This window comes from Astatotilapia calliptera, chromosome 16 (assembly GCF_900246225.1).
Source record: "Astatotilapia calliptera chromosome 16, fAstCal1.2, whole genome shotgun sequence".
Taxonomy (NCBI): domain Eukaryota; kingdom Metazoa; phylum Chordata; class Actinopteri; order Cichliformes; family Cichlidae; genus Astatotilapia; species Astatotilapia calliptera.
Genome location: NC_039317.1, coordinates 29,769,236 through 29,794,109, shown reverse-complemented (window position 1 = coordinate 29,794,109; position 24,874 = coordinate 29,769,236). Strand labels below are relative to the sequence as shown.

The 24,874-nt window shown below is 40.6% G+C and overlaps 1 protein-coding gene across 2 annotated transcripts in view; it reads right to left on the bottom strand.

The window, feature by feature from the left end:
• tns1b (tensin 1b) overlaps positions 1 to 24,874 on the bottom strand; it is a 161,412-nt gene that overhangs the window by 72,801 nt on the left and 63,737 nt on the right. For both annotated transcript variants that reach the window (XM_026143669.1, XM_026143668.1), the window contains exon 4: positions 6,420 to 6,458. In XM_026143669.1, coding sequence (XP_025999454.1) covers positions 6,420 to 6,458 — 39 coding nt within the window. The remainder of the gene's footprint in view (positions 1 to 6,419; positions 6,459 to 24,874) is intronic.

Below are 24,874 nucleotides of genomic sequence, written 5' to 3'. Positions count from 1 at the left end.
TTATATTATGTTAAGTTATACAAAAAAAGGAGACTGAGACAGAAGCAAGGTGGTGACGAACAGAGGAAGAATTAACAGCTAAAAGCCAGATGTGTCCCTCTGGAGGTGCTTGAGGTTGCAGCAGATTTCCAGATCATCATGTTGCTCTGTCACTGGTGGATAAACAATATATATTTAATGCAAAGCAGGCTTTTACCTTCTGAGGTACCAGTCATAAAAGCTTAGAGACCAATTGGTGACCTCTGGTTGCTAGGGAAAAATGTGTATTCCCCAAGTGATTGGCAAGTGGGCACAAAGAGGGTGCAAACTGCAACTGTTGGAATCAGTTCCCTAACCAATTAGCAATCGGAATACACATTCTTCTCTAACTGCATGTAGTTGCAAGGGGGTTGCAGACCAGTTTGTGGCCCTGTGTGATTGTGGTGTTTTTCACAGTAATTTTTATGTGAAAAAAATCAAACTTCTTTTATTATTTCAACAGAAATTGCTGCTGTATAAAAGACATGAGGTCCAGGTCAAAGACACGATGTTGGTTAGAAGCATCACTCCCAGATAGGTCTGTTTTTAGGTAAAGTGAGCAAACTTTATAACCAGATTTTATCTGATTTAGTTTTTACATCCCGTTGATCACTGAAATTTAAGTTAATTTATACATTCTTCAAAGTAGCTGCCCAAATAAGTGTCCACAATATGCTTACCTAGAATGTTTCTTTGATAATTGAATAATAGATAATAGAATGATAGTAGAATGTTATCATGCTAATACAGCTTATTCTGATATTTAGGCATTTTGTTACAACTCCACTTACTGAAAAGATTAAAACATCACTAGGAAAAAAGTTGTGTTCTCACCAAATTATTTATTACTCAACATGTGAGGGAACAAGATGTAGGCGTGGCTAAAAACAGATTGTTAAGACTATGGTCAGGGGAAAAGGAAACCAATGCTGACTGCTTGTAAAGAGAAGCTAACTGTGGCAGTCTTATTGTGTTAACACAAATCACCCAACCAGACTCCCTACTAAGTATGGCATTGTCTGTGTAAAACTATTGAGGGATAACTGTCAGGATTTTTCAAGTAAAGATGGTCTATTTTGGTTTTAGCCATCAAACATGCTGATTTCCTTCGGGATTAATAAAGAATTCTGATTCTGATTCTGATTATTAATAGCAACAAAACTAAAGCAGTCATAAAAAAAACCCATAGATTTTCTGAAGGATATATTGGCATCTTATACCTTGCAGTTACTGAGTGACCATAATCTAAACTGACAGTCTTCATACTGTGTTTTCCAACACTGGTAAAAATAAATAACTGCTTAGCGTGCAAAAAAAGTCCATTCTGGTAATCAGGTCAGAGTGAACAGAACTGGAAATACTTGGACTGCAGCTACTAAGTTTGTGGGATGACTTCATAAAACTGCAATTTATAAGCCACTGTTCAATTGTAATTCACCATTGTAAACCAAAAGGCTCAGTTATTTTCAGTGTATCAGTTACAAGTATACTGGTATATACTTTTGGTGCATTATACATTTTGCTTTGCAATTTGATGCAAAGCAACCAAACTTGTATGAGCTTTAAAATGTTATATGTTCACAAAAAAGAACTGAATCTCTAGAACATGCACACTGCATTTGGATTGGAATTCTATGGAACTGGATAGAAAAAGCATGAAAGTTACTTTCTCCTAGTTGTTTAACAACCATCTCCTTAGGGAATTCACTCTGAGCAGTATGTAACTAATTCTTCTTACTGTCTAAACCAAAGTGCCGGAAGAGGAAAAACTTGACCATGATGTCCTATCTTTCACACAGCATCTTTATGTAATATCCACTTCAAACACCAATGCATTATGCTTTAGTTGGCTCTCAGTCCAATGTTAAACATGCCTATTTTATGTTTTAGTTCCTGCTTTCCCAGGGCTCTGCGAACATTCTGTAATTTGTAACCGGATCCCTGGTTGCTGCTTGTATACACAGCGTAACACAGGGCACATCGGGGAAATATGTGTGGTTCTAAACACAGCACTAATTGGACCACATCTACACCATCTTTGCCCTGCAGTTACTCATTACTCAGCGATGTCCTGGCCCTGTTCCCTGACTACACAAGACCTATATTAAAAAAAATGGTGGATGACGTAGGTGTTAGTGGTTTATGGTTCTCTGAGTGTGTGCATATCTTTACTTGCGAGAACAAATGTGCAGCCTATCTCACCGGTGAGAACACCTAACATCTCCACGACAGCCCACGTACCCTCATCTAAGGGCTGTGCAAAATAAAACTGATTCCTGGCAACATGAGCTCAACATGAGGGAATATCTGAGGAATGCTCCCAGCATGTTCTACGGCACACTGTGCACCCCTCAGTTGCTGTCATCTTCAACAGTTGAAGATATCTGAAACGCACATCATCACTTACAGTAAATGTTGGCATTACCTTCCAGCCGTGGGCTGAATCATTTCAAATTCACTCCAGAGGTAGTCACCAGTATATTGCTACAACATACTAAAATCACTAAGCACCAATTTCACAGTATCATTGACTTAATGCTGGTGCTGTTAAGTTTTATTCATATCTACTAAATTATTACTCTAACCGTTCATCTGGCTTTATCATCCACAGTTTGATTGAGACCAGAATAAAAATAAGTACATTTAAAAGCTGCATCTATCCAGCGTAGTTCACACAGTGCCCTGCACACTGTTGGACTAGGGGCGATCGTGGCTCAAGAGTTGGGAGTTTGCCTTGTAATCGGAAGGTTGCCGGTTCGAGCCCCGGCTTGGACAGTCTCGGTCGTTGTGTCCTTGGGCAAGACACTTCACCCGTTGCCTGCTGGTGGTGGTCAGAGGGCCCGGTGGCGCCAGTGTCCGGCAGCCTCGCCTCTGTCAGTGCGCCCCAGGGTGGCTGTGGCTACATTGTAGCTTGCCATCACCAGTGTGTGAATGTGTGTGTGAATGGGTGGATGACAGGTTGTGTAAAGCGCTATACAAATACAGGCCATTTACCATTTACCATTTGTGCTGTGCCCTTAAACCAGTTGCTATGGAGACAGATTTACCTTAAGCAATGAGAAAAGTCGATTCTCTTAACACTTAAATAATGGTGATAAGTCTGCACTCTTTTTTTAATGATATTTGATTAAATCAAAAGCACCACCAGTATCAAGAACAAACTTTTACTCCCAGCTGTTGTGATAACAGGTCCTTCAAAAGGGATCAGTTATGCTCATTTACAGTACAGCTCCCTACTTTTATTCTTGGTATCTCCTAGAGTAGGTCTGCGTCATTTAAAGTTCAAAATTCAAAATAATCAAACCTTTATAGGGCCCTCGGATTCGCAGAATTGCCATAAACCTGCAGTCTATTAAATGACCACCAGGGGGCAATAGCTGTAGTTGCAAAATGACTTCGCTCCTGTAGAATATGGTGAAAATAGCCCTCGGCCCTGACCTTTGTAGACATTATCCTGATAATTTTTTTAAGGCTCAGTCACTACTTTGGGGTCACATTCAACAAACGATTACGTTCATTTTGCGAATTATTGCCATTATTAGAGTCTGAGAGGAGAATTATACAGGATGTGATGGTTGTTAGCCAATGAACATGCGGTTTGACTGTCAGCTGACCCCTTCACTCATTATATCCAATTTCAAAACACCAACCTGATTACGAGAAATCGGTCAGCTTAAGACTTTATGCGAGAAGTTCACAAACCAGTACATGACATCAGGGTAGCTACATCGCACATCTTTTATACTGTTTAAAACCAACCGGTTTTAGGTCCTCACACTTAAAGGCCACCCTGACATTCAGTGAAGTTTCTTCTGACTGGCCATTCCCCCTCAAAAAAGGTTTGAACAGCAGGACAATAGGGCCTCTGCATACCTAGTAAGGGCATTATGGATAGGCACTCTTGTTGACAGCCAGGATCCAAGAATAGAAAAAAAAAAAAAAAGACTTGAAATTGAGTTTTTATACATAATAAACTCCACTTCAAATGCTCTGAAAAAAAGGCTTCGAACATCTGCAATTTCAACTCCACCTGCTGAGGAAGATCAAAGATTTCAAAAGCTCCCGCAGAACCTACTAAACACCTCATTGCAGTCATGATGATGTGGTTTAATGAAAAGCCAAAAACAAGATGCATTTGCTGTGAACCAATTTTGTTGCTTCCAAATTTTACTTTATTTTGGACATGTAAGGAATAAAAATGAAAAAAAAAAATCCAAATTCAAATAAAATAGTAAACTCATTAAGCACTGCTTATTTTCATCTGTAGCCGAGTAGCAGCTGCATGAGATTCATTACATAAGGAGCGCGATCATCTGGTAATAAAGTTGAATTTCTTCCAGTTGTAGCTCGTCAATCTTACTGGAATGTCTGGATTAAAAAAAACCAAAAACCTTTCTATTTTTTTTTCAGCATTTTTCTCCAACTGAGTTAATATATGGTCAATCAGAGTGTACCTGATGCAGGGCAGTAAATCACGTTGCCTTTGGCTGTGAGCAAAGGAATTCACCAAACAAGGGCTGAGGAGAGCTGACTGAGAGCACACCTCAGGCCTCGCAGGCATGCACACTCTCACGTCCACCCACACAAGCACACACACACACACACACACACACACACACACACACACACACACCATCCAGTTTCCTGTCACACACCAGAGAGGTGACGCACAAACATAATAACTTACTCATTTCTGTAATACATACTGCACTTTAAAAACCAAACACAGCAAAGCTTACCAACAAAAATTAACACCACAAGTCTTTGGAAAACTTCAGGTGCATAAAAGCAGGTGTCCACCATTGTGTTTATTTTTCATGCTTCCTATTTCCTCTTCAGTATCTGCAGTTGTATTTTTAGAAAATCAAAAAAAAGTGCCATTGTTTGTGTTGAAATCCATTGTTTCCCTCAGCTTTAACACTTCTGTGTTTCTTCCTCTCTCCTCAGCAGTACAGTAAAGACACGTCAACCAGTGTTTTACACCTCAGCCCGTCCGTGTTTATGGAGGCAATCAGCACCTTTAATGCAGGCATAAAAGCCTCGAGGGAGACGCCTTTTGGCAAGCTCAAGAGATAGACTGTCGAGATTTGCCCTGCAGTTACTGTTTGCCTCTGCTTTCTTCAGCAATACACAACCAATTAAGATATTATAATATTTTTTTAATCTGTATTTCAATATTACTAACAAAGTGTCCTCCACACTGCTTGAAAAATGTGGGTATGAAAAACATCATGAATGATAATGAATACAGTGTCTGTTACACAACTGTACAAATGCATTAAAAAAAGGTATATTTTTAAAATTTTTCAATATTATTTATATGTGTATTTTTGACATGACACACATATGTCTAGCGGATAAATTGTTTTTTCTTCCTTACCATTGACTATTAAAATACTACTATACTACTAATAAACTACTTAAAACTCTGGATAAACACCTAAATTGGTGAAACTTGAACCTAGTCCATGTGATGGCTGCAGGAGTGCGTCAGATGAAAAAGGTGGAGGGAAAACTGATAGAGGCCAACAGATAGCGGTGAAGTCTATTTTTGTGGTAAAATAATGCCCTCTGCATCCCAAAGGTGTTTCAGAAAGCAATGAACTCAAAGACATGCCTTTAACAATGCCCAGAGAGCTTAGCCTCATGCCTCTGCACATCTCAAACAGATGTCTTCATGGAGAAGGCATCTAGTGCCAAGGCAACTGCAAGGATAATAACATGTTCTTTCTTAATTACTGCTGCTTTTAAAAACAAAATAAGACAATTTCAAGAAATATTTTCTGTGTGAGCACAGAAAAGTGCAGGGGATATTTGCTTTGGTTTGTCAAGCGCCCAAAACCATTTAAACACACAACATTCGATGAAGCGAGCAAGCGAATCATATCCAAGTCTAACACAGCCTCGTATGTCAATACCATATAAGGCAACCGAGCAAGCGAATATTTTATGGCTCTTGCAGAATCTTTTCATACCCAGAATACGTCCCAATTTGCTCTGTGTTATTTCAAAGACCAAAAGTCGTCATCATGATATAGCAGATTCAATAGCACAGCTTTTTATTTACCTTTCTTATCCAGAAGATTTTTTTAAACTTTTATTCCAAAAGCTATAACCTTTAAAACCTTATCAGAACAGAAAATGAGCTGCCAAACAACGGTTAAGTCGAGCAATGTCAGGTTTATTTATATAGCCCCAAATCACAAGTTTGTCTCTGGGGGCCTCCAGATAATGGACCATTATCTGCTATAGTGACTGCAGTGTTAGTGTAGCTGATAGAGCATGTTACTTTCCAACCTTATTTGCAACAATTCTGCACCAAGACGGACACTGTAATAAGTACAGCATGGAAGCAATTACTAACACAAAAAAGAAAAAAGAAAAGAAAGACTGTTGCTTACCAACTCATAGTTTGTTGCTGGAACACAAGATGAGGACACCTGAAAACAGAAAGACAAGCAGTGAGTTATGTGGATGCTAATTTGGAGTTAGAGAAACACTGTAAACAACAAGCACACTGGCAGCTATATTTAGATTACAATTTATGGCTTCATATTTTCGACATGAACCCCAGATGCTTTAAGTTAGCACCCATGTGTTTCTCCATCTCCACTGTAGAATATACAACAAGCAAAGGACAAGCTTCTACAGAATTAGAGCTACCAGAAAGAGAAAAGGAAGAATCCCCTTCGGAAACAAACTACCGGTAATGTAAAATAATATCTAAAAGTCGCCTCTGCTTTACTGTTTTAACTCCGTTCAGCTCACTGTTTTGGCTTTATGGCAACTTTTGTGCATGATGTTGAATTGAAAAAAGTATTTTTGTGACCCCCAAATGGCCAAAAAACAATGGATGCATCTTTAAATAAGGCTGATAATTCAAGAACTGTATGGACAGTGTTTAGCAGGTGCTGATTCGGAGCTACTGAGTTTAAAGACAAGGTAACGACAGACTGTTGTTGTACATGTTCACGTCCGACCCCTCGTACCGTAAGACCTTATTAAATTAAACAGAAGAACAAAGCGGTGGGACCGCTCCAACAGAACTCATGATCTGTCAAGTGCTCGGACTAATCCGATTACCATCCAACAGTTTCCATAATCATTCTGTGAGCTCAGCGTGAGGGCATGAGGCTGATAAACAGGAAGAGTATAATGATAATGGCTTCTAGCAGAAGATTCGAATGATGTGCGCCTAGAAAAAGATGCCCGCTTGATGAGCATGAATGCAAACAGGATGTCAACGTGGTGGTTGTTTCCTTCCTGTGCATGCCAGTCTTCTCATCCTTGGTTAGTGTTTCGTATCATTCTTCTGACATTTCTCATTTGGATTTTCACCAGTTAGTACCTTCATCTCATACATAACCGACTGACCGGTGATAGCACGGGGCAGCTTTATGATTCTAGAGTGCCTTTGTCATTGCTCTTTTCCTATATTCGAATTTCATTGCTATGCTCCGTCCGTTTTAGCTTTGAACGATTAGGCCTCGAGGTTATCACTGCTGTTAACCTCTAAGAGCACCTTTCATCTTTGCTACCGCTCCACCTCTCTCCTTATCCGAGACTAAACGAGTCATTGCTTGAAGACTGGATTTCTGCGATGTCGGGGTCTGCTTTGTGTTACTGTAGCACATTCTTCCTCTGCCCGCAATAATAAAATAAAAAACAGCCTTTGAAAAAGTGCGGTCTCATTAGGCCTTTCATGCAGCTTAGCGCAGTGTTGTTGGGCGGATATTGGCCAAAGAATTGCTCGCGTCATGTATCGCAGACTTCGCTTCACTGTTTTTGACCCTTCAAACTATGTGTAAATGTTGGCAGGTTCAGTGCCAGAGTTTGTGCGATTGATGAAGTCTCACTATGATTTAGTGGTTATGAAAATCCCAGCTGGAGCTCAACCACCGCTGGATTTTCTTGCTTATTGTTGGGCTGTATACTCATATGGATATGGATACAAAATAATCAAATATTTATTAGATCGGGTGACCGGATTCATTGGCCAATTTCCAGTCCCAGCCTTAACAATTTGAATTAAAAAGACCCAAATTAGCTAGCACTATGTACTTGTATAAACAACCCACTGTACTTTTGAAACAAAGTATGTTTTACTATCTGCCAGTTCTCAAAACCAAACTTAAAAGGGTCACTGGATAACTGCCACTGGGATGTTGGACGGCTGATTAGATTCACAAGGTTGAGGATGTGTGAGTCACCTTGGGTCATTACAGTCTCTTTTATAGCTGTTACCCCATCTGGAATACAGGAATGTTAACTCTAAACAGGAAATGACCTTAATCAGATTACATGATTTTAGTCCCTTTAGCAATGGAAGCAGCTGATATGCAAAAAGACAGTGCCTAAATTTAAGACAGGCTCCAACACAGTGGCTGTTACTACTTCAATGGAACCCTTCCATGAATGCTTGTTAGTTGTGAAATGCAATATCTCGACCGTGATACAGTCTGTTCCAATTAGGTAAAACATGAGGTAAGAGCAACACTTTTTTCACTGATTTCATGCTGTCTGTCACAGTCACCACCGTCCTAATATATTACCCGCTAGAATGGATTATGTCTGTTTTAACCTCCTAAGACCCGAACTCTTCCACGGCATGCATTTTTAATTTCTCTCTGATATTTGGGCTGATTGGGACCTGATGAACGTAAAACTATAGAACTACCAGATTTTTTTTTTTACCTAATTTTTGTTTCTAAGAAAAACGAGAGCCACATATTAGGATATTCGTTTAAAATTTCGATAGAACAGTAGCGGTATAATGTCCTCGTAAGTGGATATCAGGCCCTTGTAGAGCAAAATTGAGAATTTTGGTCTAAATAACCCAAAATGTGTTGTCCACATATGTGGACGCCAGGTCCTAGGAGGTTAGAGAATTTTGTCTTACATGGTGAAGTGTGCCTGGAGATGACAGGATACAGTATTTACGTCTGCCTTAAATCAACCTCAGTTACAAGTTATTCTAGCCCTCCCATCCTTATCACTCGCGCTCAACAGCACACCGTTCTTCTCTCCCTGTTCCTTCGGGGGCCCAGGCTCCTTGGGCCTGGTCAGTGTTCTCACCTGACGCTGTCCCTGCCCCTGCCCCATGCTGTTGACAGCTCATCCACCTGCAGTCAGTCATCACCCAGAGTGTTCACATGCACGGAATTTCAAGTGATCAAGTTTTTGCAATATCTAGTCTGCATACTTGAACAAGAGCATGCTTTTATCTTGACTGTAAACCATGTTTAGGCCCTTTCATTATCTGTTATAAGCTCAGAAAGATAGCTAAAGTAATACCAAACAGAACAGTGTGTTTAAAACATCCATGCTTCATTTCATCCTACCATTTCTTTAAAGTTAATTTGCAATAAAAGCCTATATGCTACGCTCGACGGCCCATAGCTGCACACACAGGTGTTTTCACTTATATTGTCTAATCTTCTCAGGGCTGTGTGGGCATGTGCAGACAGTGATTGATTGACATCTTTCTTACTCTGCTGTTACTTCTCGTGTGCCTGTGGGGGTAAACTTGTCTATTAGTGCATGGAGTTTCAGTGACCTTATGTTATTCCCACCAGAGCTCTGCTCAACTTCTACTAAAGTAATAAGAAAATGCAATAGACAGAGAGGCAGTTCTGCGAAAAACTAAAACTAAAAAATTAAAAAAAGCTAAAAAACTAAACTAAACTTGCTTCCTCCACAAGAGCAAGTAGCAGCCAGTTGCTCCTATTCAAATGCACCTGAGTAACTGATCATCAGCAAGCGTTAGCAACTCTATGAAGGCAGGAGTTTTGGCAGTTTGCTGATCCGGGGCATGCAGGCATACAATGCCACAATAATCCCAGGAGTGGACATTCAAACAAATTCACCCCAAGGTCAGCTCGAGCTTTGTGCCAGGTAAGAAACCGTAACAAGCCAAGAGCTCAGTTAGCATTTTAAATACTAAAGTTTATGGACTGATGCATGGCTTAGGTTTGCAAAGTTGCATGTAAAGAACATATTAGGACAAACACATCATACCAAATGTCAGCACAATGAAGGAAGGGTGATGATTTTGGCTTATTTTGAAGCCAGAATACCTGGGTGCTTTGTAGTTATTGAATTGATACTGCTGTGTATACCAAAGTACTCTTAAGTATTCTAGAGTCAAATGTGAAGCCTTCTGTCTGACAGCTAAAGCTTAGCTCAAACTGGGTCATGCAGCAGGATAAGCACACTAGCAAATTAAGAAAATAAGAAAGTAAGTAAAACACAAGGGGGGGAAAGATATTAACAGAGAGGAGAACATTAGTGCTGATATGTGACTTAAAGGTTGTACTGTTCTGTCAGGAAGGAGCAGAAATAGCCATGAAGGGTCTTGTTTGGTGAGCCCCAAAACAATGAACACTACTTTGACTGGGCTACATTTCATTCGAAGAATCAGCCATCAGATAAACAGTTATTAGATCCGATGCACTGTACAGAATAAGTGGAAATGTAATCGTTAAATGCGTCATTTCGAAGACAGCGGCCAAAATGGCAGAACAGAACATAAAGAGCAAGTTCATGAAGGCGCCAAAACATTTATTTAGTTATTGCAACTCAGTTGTCATGACCAATAAAATTCATTCATTTTATTTGCAATTAAATTATGTTTGATGCAATATCAATGACAAATTAGCGAATGGCGCCACTGTAATGTAACCGCTGATTAGAAGTTCAGATTGAGACTGTAGGTAGTCTGCCCACATTAGAATAGCTCACATTCTCCCTCGTGCTATGTAGCTGCTTCACTGGGACTTGGTGCCATTGTACTGTTGCAGTCAGAGTCAGGGTCCACCAGAAACCACAGCAAATATTTATCTAAAAGCAGGTGAGCACTTAGCAATGGGATAGCCGCAGGTCAAACAGCAGGAAACCACTGAATGAAACAAATATTTCCAACACGAGAAGTCTGCATGGGCAAAACTAAAAGTGCATTAATTTACTTTTCAATAGAAGCGTGAGCATTAAAACGTTTCAGGATAGTCGTCAGTCGAGTCCGCCATGTTGGTCCAGAATTAAATATCTAAAGAACTTTGGTACCTAGACATTAAACTCTTATTTTGGTCCTCTCCTCATTTTTCCTGTCAAAATACTGCACGTGTTTTGAATTACAGATACATATATTTATGTAAATGCTGCAATGATCATTGCCATCTATGGAAATACTGCTCTAATATCAAATCTATGTGGCTTTCATATTGCATGGGGGAACCATGGCTCCTAATGCATACATGCCAATGCAGGCAGAGAACTGCACACAATCAAATTAATCACAAGTTACTGATGTTTCAACATACTTTAAAGCAGGTTTGTTACTTTAAAAATCTCAAAACTGTATTTATGATACAGAATACTCTTTAGTTAAAAACTAAGGAAGCATGATTTTCACACCTAAATTCTTATCTTCTATTAAAAGCAGCAATGACAGTTCTAGACAAACAGTTTCAAGACAAACGTTTGCTATACCCTCTGCACCTTCAGCTGTCTTTTGATACAACATATATCCTCTTTATTGCATGAGGATGTAACCATCAGTAACATTGTGTCTGTCCATTACCAGCTATTTCATTTTGTACAAATGGACAAGTTTGTGTGTTTTTCCATCTGACCACATGCATTTTTAGAGAAAAACAAGTTGGGACCCGCACTCAAAAAATAAATATATATATATATATATATATATATATATATATATATATATATATACAAACATAGAATATTTCAGCATCTATTGGAAGAAAAGCCAGAAGTAGCCACAGCTGCTGTGTCAACCTCAGCTGTACATTGTAGATTTCATGCTTTAAGAAGTCAGATTTCTGTAAGTGTATCCAAACACCCCCATGGAAAATGAAAGGATATTTTACACTACTGCAAAATAAGCTCAGATTACAGCACTAGCCTCAGTACTATAGACCCACACATAAGGTATATTGTTGACCAGAATCAAACGTGCAAACAGCCCATAGAACGAAATGCAATGGGTCCAGTGTAACCATGGCTTCTGAATAATGTCTGAATTTAGATGAAAACCTACACAAAGCCTTTGTCTGGGCTCTGCGGTGCGAGAGGAGGAAGCCTGGTGAGAGTGTGTGTTGATGCTATCGGCAGTATTCAAATGAGTGTAATATAATAAAGTATAATTGTGTTGTTGCATTCCATACATGCTTCTGTTAACTGCATTAAACAAGGGCCCATTTCCTGCAGACAAAAGTCCATGTCAGATATCCCTGGCTCGTATGACGGCGTTCACATGCAGTAAGCTTCCTGCTAGCCGCTGACACACTCCAGAAACTGACACGATATGTAACCGATGTCATTCTCCCAGATCTGAATATGTTAATGACCCCACCAACGAACCCACCGGCGCGGCACGGAGAAAAAATGAATCGATTCATTATTTGGGTAAACAAATACCGCTATGCCTATTTCTACAAATCTCAACCTTCACGGAAGAAAATCAAACACAGAGATGGACGTTCCAGCTTTACTTCAAGCAGCAAACCGATTTCCATGCAGGTTAGCTCACTCTCCACCGTGGAAAAGAGCGTGGGAGGGCATGCGCTAGAAAACTTTCTCCAGCTCTCTGCACTGGCATATAAACACACGGCTTCCCTGTGTGCTTTTATGTTTATCCAGATCTTTGCATCTGGCACGTCCCGGCCGAAATATTCACTGTGCAAATTCAATTTGCGAGGCGTAACGAGTAACAGAAGGCTTTTCTGTGTCCGTGCTGGTCGAGTGTGCCAGAGTGCGGCTTCGTATGGACTTATTGGGATATTATCAAAGCACAAAGGAATGATGGGAGAGCTTTGGTCCAAGCAACAATGCCCTCTTCACTTTGCTTTTTTCTCCTTCTTGATCCATATTCATTATTTTATTAGAATTCTGATGCATCTATGCGGGCTGAATAGGAATTCCTTAAACCTCATTCTTTGCCCGATGTATTTTTCTTTTTTCCTAATGTACACTTCTGCTGCTTTACATCCACATATTTTTCTTTCTTGTCTGTCTCAGTCTGTGTGAAAGTTATGGCCTCTTTGTTTCCCTCAAGGGAAAGTTGTGGAAAATCTCAGATTTATTGGCAGATTGGACTGCAGGACGTGTACACGACTGAGCCGCTGTCTCCAAACACTGGTCCTCATCTCGGCGCTGCTGATTTATGTGTCACAGAATGAGAAGCACTTCAGGAATGAAGAGGCATGTACGCACGGTTGTGTCTGTTTTTCTTTTGTCAGCATATTTAAGTACACGTCTGGGATTATTATACTGTACTATACAGTATTTGGGTGTTTACAGTATAGTATCTTATAGCAAAAACAATTAGGACATCAATTAATTATTCACCACATTGGGGACTTTTGCACAAAAAAATCCTTCTTTTCTAGAAAGGCTTTTTATCATCCGTCTTTGTATTACTATAAAAGCGTCTGGACTTCTTTAAGTTGCTTGAAGACGTTTCACCTCTCATCCGAGACGCTTCGTCAGTTCTAGGGTCAAATGGTGAAGAGTCCCAGATTTAAGCCCTGTGGGAGTGTTCTCCCAAGAGGGACAATGGACCTCCTAATGAACCTCTACCTAATCACTGAAGAACTGAAGAAACATCTCAGATGAGAGGTGAAACGTCTTCAAGCAACTTAAAGAAGTCCAGACGCTTCTTTCCAAGCTTCTTAGACTACAGTGGTTCCCAAACTTTTTTTGCTAGGCCCCCCTTTGTTTTACAAGAAAAATGTAACCCTAACCCACGTCCTCCAACCACACACACCCATATTTTGCTCCATTGCGGCTTATTTCACACCTCAGACATTTAGTAAACAATTAAGCAAATACAAGTAATCTGCAATAAATTACAGTTAGTAAGAAAATAAACTACTAACTCTGCGTCCACACCTACACGGGTATTTTTGAAGACGCAGCTGTTTCGTCCACACGTAAACTGCGTTTCAAATCACTGAACACGGAGATTTTTTAAAACTCCTTTTTTACGTTTACGTGTTGACGAGGAATACAGAGTTCTTCACGCAACGTCAAAAGGTATGTGCCTTTTTTCACGTCACGCTGTGCGCCACGTTATTGTTTACATGAGATGAATTGAAAAATGGCAGATAGTCAGATTAACAGTATTTTGTCTCCATCTTCAGGTTTTACACGCTTACACATACACATGCAGTTATTGTCCCTCTATTTAGAAAGGCAGAGGCGTCACGGTGTGATTATTTTACATGTAGTTGTTTTTTTCCTGTGTAATAATATTCAACATTGCTAACAATGAAGTTGGTTTGGAAACATATTCAGCTATGGTTCATCTCCTGCTTTGCGTTTGTGGAGGCGCCCCGTGCTAGCAGTGTCCAAGCGTTGTTTTTTTTTCCCTTCTCATACCGCGCCCCCCCTAGGGGGCGGGCCCCACACTTTGGGAAGGTCTGGACTACGATGACCTGGATGACTGAGAACCTTCACAGACAGTCTAAAGCCCTGTTTGCATGGGGCTAGTACAGGGGTGGGCAATCTCAGTCCACGAGGGCTGGTGTCCCTGCAGGTTTTTTGATGTGTCCTCGAACCAACACAGCAGATTTAAATGGCTAAATTAGCTCCTCAACATGTCCTGAAGTTCTCCAGAGGCCTGGTAACGAACTAATCATGTGATTCAGGTGTGTTGACCCAAGGTGAGATCTAAAACCTGCAGGACACCGGCCCTCGTGGACTGAGATTGCCCATCCCTGGGCTAGTATTACTCTGGATCACTCATGATTTGCAATAATTGCAGAGGTGTGAATCAACCATGTCCATAATTTCCAATATAAAAACATTCCACCACAAATTACCCACCTCATTTTACAATTAAGAGGTTATGCAACCATTTTAAAATTGCATGTGCAATTGCCGCCTCAGGAATTTCAGCTTTGTATTTCTTTCTTTTTGCAAACCTTTTTGTGTACTGGCAATTAGAAATAGATGTTTGGACTGCATTGTTAGTGGTAATTCTGAGAGGCTCGTGTCCAACCCTAACCCTTCAGAAATAGTGAGACGCAAAACATGTGCGACAGCATTCGGTAAAAAACACGTTGCTGGCTTGAGTTAGTTTGTGTCAGTCTATTAAGATTAACTTTGGGTCTGTAGGTGTCAACCACACATCTCATCTCAGTTCTGATCCTCTATGTGTGCACTATAAAAGAAAGCCACAGCTAAGTCCATCACACTACCTAGCAAAGATTAGCTAACGCTAACTTTATTCACTGCCACAGTGATGATAAAGAGATACAGATAGATGTCAAAAGATTTTTGAAACGAAAAACCATCATAATGAGCACACAGTTTGTTTCTTTGCCTGTGTAGGAGCAAATTGAACCCCGGAGGGATCAGACAGCCTTTGCATGTCCCTGCCATGCTTCTTCTCCACGGCTGCAGCTCAAAGTGGCCTTCAGCCTGCTCATTCTCACCCCTGTCTTTGTTGGACGGGGCTGACAGCGTGGTGAGGGGAGAAGCTGCGGCTTGTTTCTTTTGTTCTAAAGTTACAGCGGGGGTCACGTTCCCTTCCCAGGGTCCTTCAGCTAAGAGCTGGTATTTACCAGCACGCTGATTTACACATTTAGCATGGCTCTCACTTTCTGGCACCAGGCCAAGCGGCTGAGGACGAGAAGAGGGGGTTAAGAAGAAGGCAGCCATGAAGAATCAGGGTTCAGAGGGTGGTTTATGTCCTCTGGTGAGTTGGCAAGCTTGCCATCTTCTGTGCCATTTTTCCTTTGACATTTTGGGCATTGTGCTTGTGTTTGCTCCCTCACCCACAGTCAGATGCAAAGATCAATACCAATTTCACTGCTGTGCTTACAGTATGGATAAACCTTTGCAAGGCATTTTGCCAAGCTTTGCTGAAAGACAGCGAGCAGAGAGAAACTTCAGCTTCTGTCAGAAGTCTTTCAGCATCTCCCCATTTTATATCTCAGTGACACATGTTCACATGAAGACATTTTTCCACATGTCGTCATTTGACATCTGCTCACTTGCAGGAGATGTTACTGTAGGAACGGCCCTTAAAACACGCAAACAAATGGAACAAGCCAGAACAGACAGAAATAATGGGTCAAAGTCATAAAAGCAGAAATGAATGCTTAATACAGAATAAAAATTTTTGTCTCATAAACATTTGGTAATAAAACCTTTAATTTCTTTGATTCATGTCTCAGTCTTTATGATGACATATGTTTGCATCCTGGCATATGATTTGATTACAAAAGACTTGCATTCAGAGTTGAGGTGAACACAGAGCAGGAATGTTAAAACACTTTTAATGTGTCAAACTCTGCACATGCATTTTTCTGCAACAGTAAATATCAAATATGCTCAAAGAAGCAGTTCACAAACATTTTAAGCATAGCTGGACTTTTGAAACTAAGGCATTCCCATCCCAGAGTGTCACATACTGCCATTTTGTGGCATCTTCTGGCATCGGTGGTTTGACACACCTAGCATATTGGACGCCACAGAACGAGGACGTGTAGATGGAGGTGGTGTAAGTCACGAGTCAAGGACTGGGGTTAGTGTTGTGTTTGGAAGCTCATATTTTCTCATATTCTTCTGATTCTTTTCACTGGCTGCTTTGTTAATAGCAAATTAGTTTATCAGAACGAGTGACAAACTTACAAAATCAGCAAGAACGAGCAGCTAGACTCAAAGTCTCAGTCAGTTATCAAGTGCTGCTCTAGTGCTTGTCCACATCATCCCTTGGCATCTGCGTGTTCCTAAACATGAAACTAAATGACTGGTTGAGCTTCACGCATGACTGGGCCACTGAAGAAATGTTGAAGCCAGCTCAGCTTTGACTTGTGCACAAATCAGTGGTGTGAACAGAGAACCATAAGGCACTTGGTGCTTTACGTTTAAATGCTGTGGGTGAGCATTTAAACGTAAAGCTAAGTGTCCAAATGCAACAACTAAAGAGTATGACAAGCATTTCTCCGTTAAACTCAGTGAATCATGCCAAAGGAGACCTTTCTAGTATCCATGAGATCTTTTGACACCCTGGGAATGAGACCCTCCATATTTTTATTACTAGTTTAGAGTAGCAGTAACTCTGCATGATTCACAGTTTAAAATAATCTTTATTTATCTTACACTGAGCTTTGGTGGAGCCACTCAAATCATCCTTTGCTCCCTTTAAGATAACTTTCTCCTGATTGGCTGCCCCCCACCTGATGTTGAGCTTTAAACAGCAAGTGGGCGGAGCTTCTATGTTCACAGCCAGAGCAATGTTCCTACAGTAAGATGACCTTATTAGGTATACCCACTCTCAATGACATCACACAGAGCTAGGAATAGACAAAATGGTTCAAAACAGGGTGTTAGAGCAGTGTGAAGCCTGAGCTTTGGACTCGCAAGGTCACATTTGGCCATGTTTATTTTAAGCATCCACCATTGTAATAGTATATACAAAAAGAGAAGAGAAGGAGAAGCATAATAGCTCCATTTTAAATTTCCATTTCTACAATTATGCCCCGTTTACTGATTACGAACACATGATGTGATTAAAATCAACAGAACATTTTTTTTATTCATATTTGCGTATTTTGGAGGGGAACTGTTATCTCAACATTAGATTGCATTTGCACGAGAAGCGTCGAGATCTTGGAAAGCAACAGGTTGATGTCAGGGGAGAAAACTGGACAAGCTGAGACGAGCCTGTGCAGTCAAACTGTGCACAGCTGTTATGTTATAACCTCAATGAAAAAGAAAAGGAAAGAAAAACCCCACAAAGGGAAGGATATCGTTCATTTAACTGCAGCACTAAGTCACCTGCACGCCTACACATTTAGCTGTTTTCTAACGACAGATGGATGGGTGAGTTTGGGTTTCACATTTAATCCCGCCAAAGTATCTCCCTCCTTTATCTGCTTCTCCTTCAAGTCCCGTTTTTTTTTTTTTTTAACAAAACTGATGTTCATCATGCACTCATCAGCAGTTAAACATCAGCTGTTAAACATAGGATTACTTAAGAATTTCTATTTGCTCCATTTTGCTTTGCGCACAATCACTCATTTCTGACATTCGATCAGTATGAAACAAAAAAATCTGCAGAGAAAACACAGATCCATTCAAAGATCTGGATAACTTGACTCAGCTGAGCATTAATCACTGCCGCACTGTGTTTCCAGCACAAATATTAATATCCTAAATGGAGCTATTAATAATACGCATAAGAAAGCAAACTCACCACTGCCATTAACAGGTCATGAACAAGTTGGGCAAAACTATCCTGGCCATTAAAATCTGATGTCTAGCAGTTACACTCCTATATACTTCCTGGCAAGCTTTAAAAACACTCCACAAAGCTGAGAAACTATATTTTATGTTTTATAAAAAAGATTAAAGGCATATTTGTACTCAGGCCCAGACAAGCCTTTCTCCCATCTTTTAGCTCTCCAGCCTTCAAGTGAGTCCAAGCAGCTTGGTGAAAAATCAGGAACCTGGCACTGATGTTTCCTGCCTTTCTGGTCAGTACTATAAGCCCCGCTCGACACCAATCAGTCATGAAAAGCAAACAACAATATGAAGGTTTCTGGTAAAAGCAAGGAAACAGGTCTGCTTTCTATAAACATTCCCCACAGAGACATGGAGGCTTGATAACAAAGAAGGAGAAAAAAGGAAAAGAAAACAACCTCCCGCCCTCCTCGTGGACTTCTGGCACACACACATGAACATACCTCGCATGGTGTTCACATGGATGCTCAGTCATGTGGACACTAAAATGCTTTCACATCTCACATTGATTTAACGGGATAATTTACCTTCTTACCCAGAGAATAAAGTGACATAAAGTTTGCATTGTTTTTATGTTTTCCATATATATCATGTTAAAAAAAACTCAAAATGCAATGATGGGATAAGATGAGTCTTTCAAACTGTTTTTGAACCAAACATTTGTGACATTTAGACTTTGCTCAAGTCTAAATGTTATAAACTTTATCCATCCATCCATTTTCTTAATTCCTTATCCAAACAGGCTCATGGTGCGCTTGGAGCCTATCCTAGCTGACACTGGATGAGAAGCAGGATACACACTTTGGACACACCTCAGAGAACACAAACTCCATACAGAAAGGCCCAATCCAACCCGCCGGGTTAAAAGTAGCTTTCTTGCTGGAAGGCAGGAGTGCTTACCACTACACCACCATGCTGGCCTCATCTAATCAGGAGCTGGTTCACCAAATCTGGAGGAAATCTTAAAAGAATCAGTGATGAAATAAGTGGCCACAGAGGTTCAAAGCTACGGCATCTTGTCGAAGGCTATTACGCGTCAAAGTCAAGAACTAAGTCCAAAGCAAACTTAGAAGACCTGGAAATCAAATCCTGAGACATGACCTCATCAGTCTTCTCTCATATCTACTGTGCAAACAATCTGAAAGATGTTTAAAAAAAGTTTCAACTCAGTGGTGCAGGTTCAGCAATAATGAGATCAAAAACAAACCATCCTGATCGCAGTCAAGCTATGACATCAGAAAATCAAAATGTTTACATCTTATACAAACCCTCGGAAACTAGAAGAACTGAGTGAATACCTTCAGGGAAAGCATAACAAAGCAGAAACTGTGTTTTTTATTGACCTTTGGGCAAAACTGGCACGAATGGTGTACGAGGGGCATAAAGGCTTAAAAAGAGCCAAACCATCCCAACTAACGTGTGCATGTAAGGGCACCGGGATAACAAAAGGTAAATAAATCTTTCAAGACTCTACATGTGGCTCAGTTCCCCTGGAGGAGCCACGTTCAATAATCATCAAGCTGCTTTAAAGCCAAAACAAGTCAATGTTTGTGAGATGGTGCACTGCAAGGGTACATTGAGGACATTGATTGGATACCCCTGATACAAAGTATTACTGGTCTACTGATAAGGTTGCCATCCTGGAAAATGGGGAACGGTGTCATTTGGTAATCAAAAAAACCCTGAAGTTGCATGCCAAAATAAACCTCCCAAAAAGAGGCTGGGAAAATGAAACCCCCCTCCTTTCTCAATATGTTCCTTGACTATGAAACTACCAATGCTATTCAAGAAAGGGCCATTATACCAGGCCTCCAGCTTGATTGCATGGAGTCATTGAAAAGATTAGCTGTCATTAAATGTTCCACTTTTTGGGGGTATTATAAGGAGCCCCTCTATTTAAAGAGTAGTAATCTGTGAGGGTCCTCGGGAAGTCTAAAGACTGCTGGCTCCAGTTACCAGTCAAGAAACATGGAAAGAAAGAAGACTGCGGGCAAATTCTTGACAGCAAAACATAAAACGAGCCATTATACCCACTGAGGTTTTTAGCCAAAAATAAATTAATACAAATATTTTACAAACTGTACATGATGCACAAAAGGCCAGCTGGAGGAGCTGTATAACTATTTTACCTATCTGCAATGGAACAAGTCCAATTCATATTTTAATTTATTTCTTCTCTCAAGGTGGTGTCATCTTTTTTTTCTTGCGTTAAGCTACTGTGTAGAGTTGTGTTTAATCACTGTCAGAGATTTCCATAATGTGAGACCAGAAGATGAAGTGTTGTGAAGACGTTCAGTCCTGGAGAACAAAAACATCAGTGTGGAAGTCTACATTCCCATTTTGGACAAGTTTCTCCAATAAAAAGATACCAGAAGCCCCAAACCTACCAGTAAGTCACAACCAGCCGACAACCTTGGAAGCTGAAAACCAAAGAAGATATAGGAGTACCAAAAACTGCAGGCCTTCAGTGTGTTTGAGGCTGGCTCCAAGAAACTGCTCAATTCCCATAAACTCCCATATTAACATGCAAAATTCTACAGCAGAAAAAAAAGCACGTTTGCAGCCAGCCGGGCCTCACTTCCGCTACCCGAGCGTGTTTGTGGTGTTGGTGCTTTTTGGAATTGTTGTCAAATAATGCAGAGTAAAACCCATCAAAGCGACTGTACTCCAGCTTTGTTTTGCAATGTTATAAGAAGAAAGCCATAATTAGCAGGTATGTATCTGTATCTATGGGATGAACTCGTACAGGTTATGAATGTTCATGGCCGTGTTGAATTATTTCAACACATCACCCAATGATAATGCACAACTTAAATACCTCAAAAGAAAGCTTGAAAACAGTGTGTGTTCATCTAAGCTGGTGGGCTGATGGTCCCGAGTTGTTCGAGCATCCTAAGCAGTAAATTTTGAAGGGGGTTCGCTGTTCATTTTAACTGCAACATTAGTCTCCGGATATGCTCTTTGAAACGCTCTTAAAACACCTTCCTGTGGGCCTATGACAGCAGTTTCTCATATATGCCAGATGACCTGCTAAGCAACGACAATAAGTGAAACATTATATGACGCCCTTGATAAATGTGAAGCTTTTACTTGCTCTCAGTTGAAGCTATTAATTATACTAAAAGCCCAACAATAAGGCATGATGCCTTGGCATGGCTATGGATTATTTATGTTGCTAATGTATTGCAGGTTTGCAGTATGTGCCAACATTGAGCCCCGAGGACCCAGGGAATAAATATATTGCTGTGTGCACACATTACAGTTCAGCACAGCATTTTGTGAACATAAGTGAGAGTGCATTAGTTCAATTATAATACAGTAGATGTATTATGCAATGTATCGATTCAGCCTATGCTGGATATGCAAACTTTGTACTGTACTTGAGTGTAACATTGAGCAAAATCAAAAGTGTCTCCTGGCTTACATTACAATGCACCTTTGTGCCCTTGAATAAAGGGCTAAAGCCAAGTTCTCTCACTCTTCTAGAGTTGTGCACAGTCACAATGTGAGTCCGTGAGAAAATAGTAAACACAAGAAACTAAATGGTTTGTTACAATACACGGTAATGTCGTAGCTGAGGCAGTGTCTGCAAGAACTGAGACATACACACAGAAGAAGAAAGATTACATCAGCTGAAGAGCATGAGAATTCACACTGGTGGTTTTTTATGGTTCATGAAGCACTGCCTTATCCCTAATCCTAGGAACACACACACACACACACATACACAGTAAGTGAACAAACACACCTTCACAAACTGGCCAGCCCTTCCTCTGTCCCGATCTTATGGCTGAATGTGTGGTTGAGTATGTAACTGTGGTTAGAGTTGCCTGTAAGAGTGGGTTGAGGGAGGCTTTGGCAGACTGGCAGACAGTAATGATGAAAAATGCCTCTTCTGAAATCCAGTCCGGCACAGGCTTCAAGCCAGTGGATGTTCGCCATTCCCACAAAGCCAGGCGTCACGGGTAATGCCGCTCTTCAGGCAAGACAATGCCGTGTTACACATACGCCAGCCAAGGAATGTGTGGGTTACACATCCTACAAGTTATTACCAATTGTGATGTCAGAAACCGCTCATTCCAGCAAATCATTTGTAATCAGTATTTTGCCCGTAGTATTGGTTTAAAGGTCTGTGCAACACAGGAATCTGCATTCCCTTTAATCTCTTGAGTAATTTAAATTCTTTTTAGCTTCTTTAATTGTTTTGGTTTCCCCTTTCTTCTGCTTTTAGAAGAAGACTATCCGGTGACTATGAAAAATTAGCAGCTAAAATGAAAGAAGCTGCCCTCAGGAGTTGGTCAGTTGGACAGACAAATGCTAATATCGTCCCATTTCTCATCTCCAATCACTTTACAGTGTTATGCATGCAACCTATTGTTTTTCCTTAGATTAGCTGATCACATAATGCTGCTTTTAAATGGAATTGCTTCTGAAAATTCAACAGGCTTTTAGATTTAGTTACTGTTTCTTGTTTATTCTTTCCATTCCAAATGGTTACCACTCCAAGACCTCTTTCACAATGTTGCTTAAATATATATTAAGACATCACTTATTATAGTTTGCTTATATGGTGAGTTTTCATAAATGAGTCCCCAAAACTACAAGTGCTGAAAGACTTCTGGGTCTCTGTGGCTATAATGAAGCTGAAATGTACAATGAAAATTAAAGATGTTGGGTGGTGGAAAGTGCTCTCATACACATTGGTCCAAAATGTCACAGAGGTGGTCAACTTGGTTAAACCAGTCCTACTGTGGATGGAAGCACTGCAATCCTGGACGATACAGCTCACATCAGGACAGAAATGTTTCCTCAGAGCATAAAGGTGATTACTCTCAACAACTTTGGACTGATTTACAGTCACATCTCCCTGTACTGGAAACCATGCTGACAAAATGTACCCCACTGTATAACATCTGGAAGTGACTGTGCACAAACACCATGTGTAAAAGCTGGGGGTGCACAGGGGTCAAATTTAGACATTTTTGTGGACACATAACTTTTCCATCAGTGCATAGCTGGTGCTCAATTTCACACATTTCCACCATCTTTTTAAAAAAATGTTGTAAGGCTAGCACTGGCACTACAAAAGTGCCAGACCCAAAGTTGGAACCTCTGATGTCAGTGGTTAAAGGAAGGGTTACCATAATGAATTCACCAGTGACTGGCAGATGGTGCCCACATATTGAGTCCAAAATGAAATCCTACTGAAATTACCCCAATATCTGCTAATAACACCATTGGTTCTCAAATCTGTCAAAACGAGGGCCAGTTTTTAAAAAGCACAAAAGCTAGAGGGGGCAGTCATCAACACCAGCTCCATGCTGAAAGATAAGTATTACTGGACTCGTTCAGCTGTCTCTAGCATACATTACCAGCAGCAGCAATACATTACATTATAGCCTAGTATTGTGTTCCAACAGCTCCAACTACACTACAAAATGTATTTATGGAAACCTACTGTCTTCTAACTATGTGAAGACAATTTAACCTCTTACTCACATTATATCCTGCTGAAAGAGCCAGAATCTGTTAAAAATCCAAACACCCACTCAGTGAGGGTGGATGGGACAGAGAAAAATCACAGCTGTCAGTGACCAGCGTGACCTTGCAAATCTGTTTAAGAATACGCTCTGTGTTTTCACATTACGTCTTTATTCTTCTCCCCAGTTTGAAGCAAACTGGAGGCAACTGCAACTCCCGCTATACGTGCCAAAAATTCCCCAAGTGCTGTTGGGTTTTCTCACGCCTGGGGCGATTATATCTGTGAAACAACTTTTGCAAGGTCTTATTGTGAAACAACTGCAGCAGTCGACACAAACACACACACACACACACACTTTATACAGAGCACCACTGAAAGCATGACAGCAAACACATTTTCATTCTCACTCTTGGTAAGTGGAAGAGAAGAGAAGAGGCCACCATCTTTCCAGCTATGACCATGGGCCACCAACCACAAACATGGTTAGCCAAGGAGACCACACACATACACAAGCACTACAGAAGCAAGCAGTGCTTTACATTACCTGACATAAACACATTTAAATACTACACTGATACAACATGAGCTTGTGTATATTACATGCTCGTTAATATAAAATCCTGCAATCCACACCAGAAGCAGCTCGATGCACTCTGCTGTGGAAACACGCAATATGTGTCTGAATTCACTCTTTATCACTGTTCACCTACTGAAGACAGCACTGCTCCAGTGCAGCATAACGCACATGAGTATCACACCTATGTCAGGTCACACACATCCTGCGATAACTTTGTTTCTCTGTAACAGTGAAGCAAATCCACAATGCAGAAAACTGACACACACACACGAAAAGCCAGGAGCTCGATCATCAGACAGACAGCAGTACTTTACCCTCCTTTCCCAACCACGCTTCTTACCTGAAACACTGCGGTGGCCATCCTGTCTCAGAGTGAGTGTCTTTTTTTTGTGTGTCGTTCTCTCTCTCTCTTTCACTCTTTGGTTTTCTCTGTCTGGTTTTAGTGCTGCATCGTCATTTGGCTTTTCTTCCTCTGCCCCCCCACCGTGTGCAGCAGAGAGGTTTTTCCTCTGTGCTCCGACCAGATG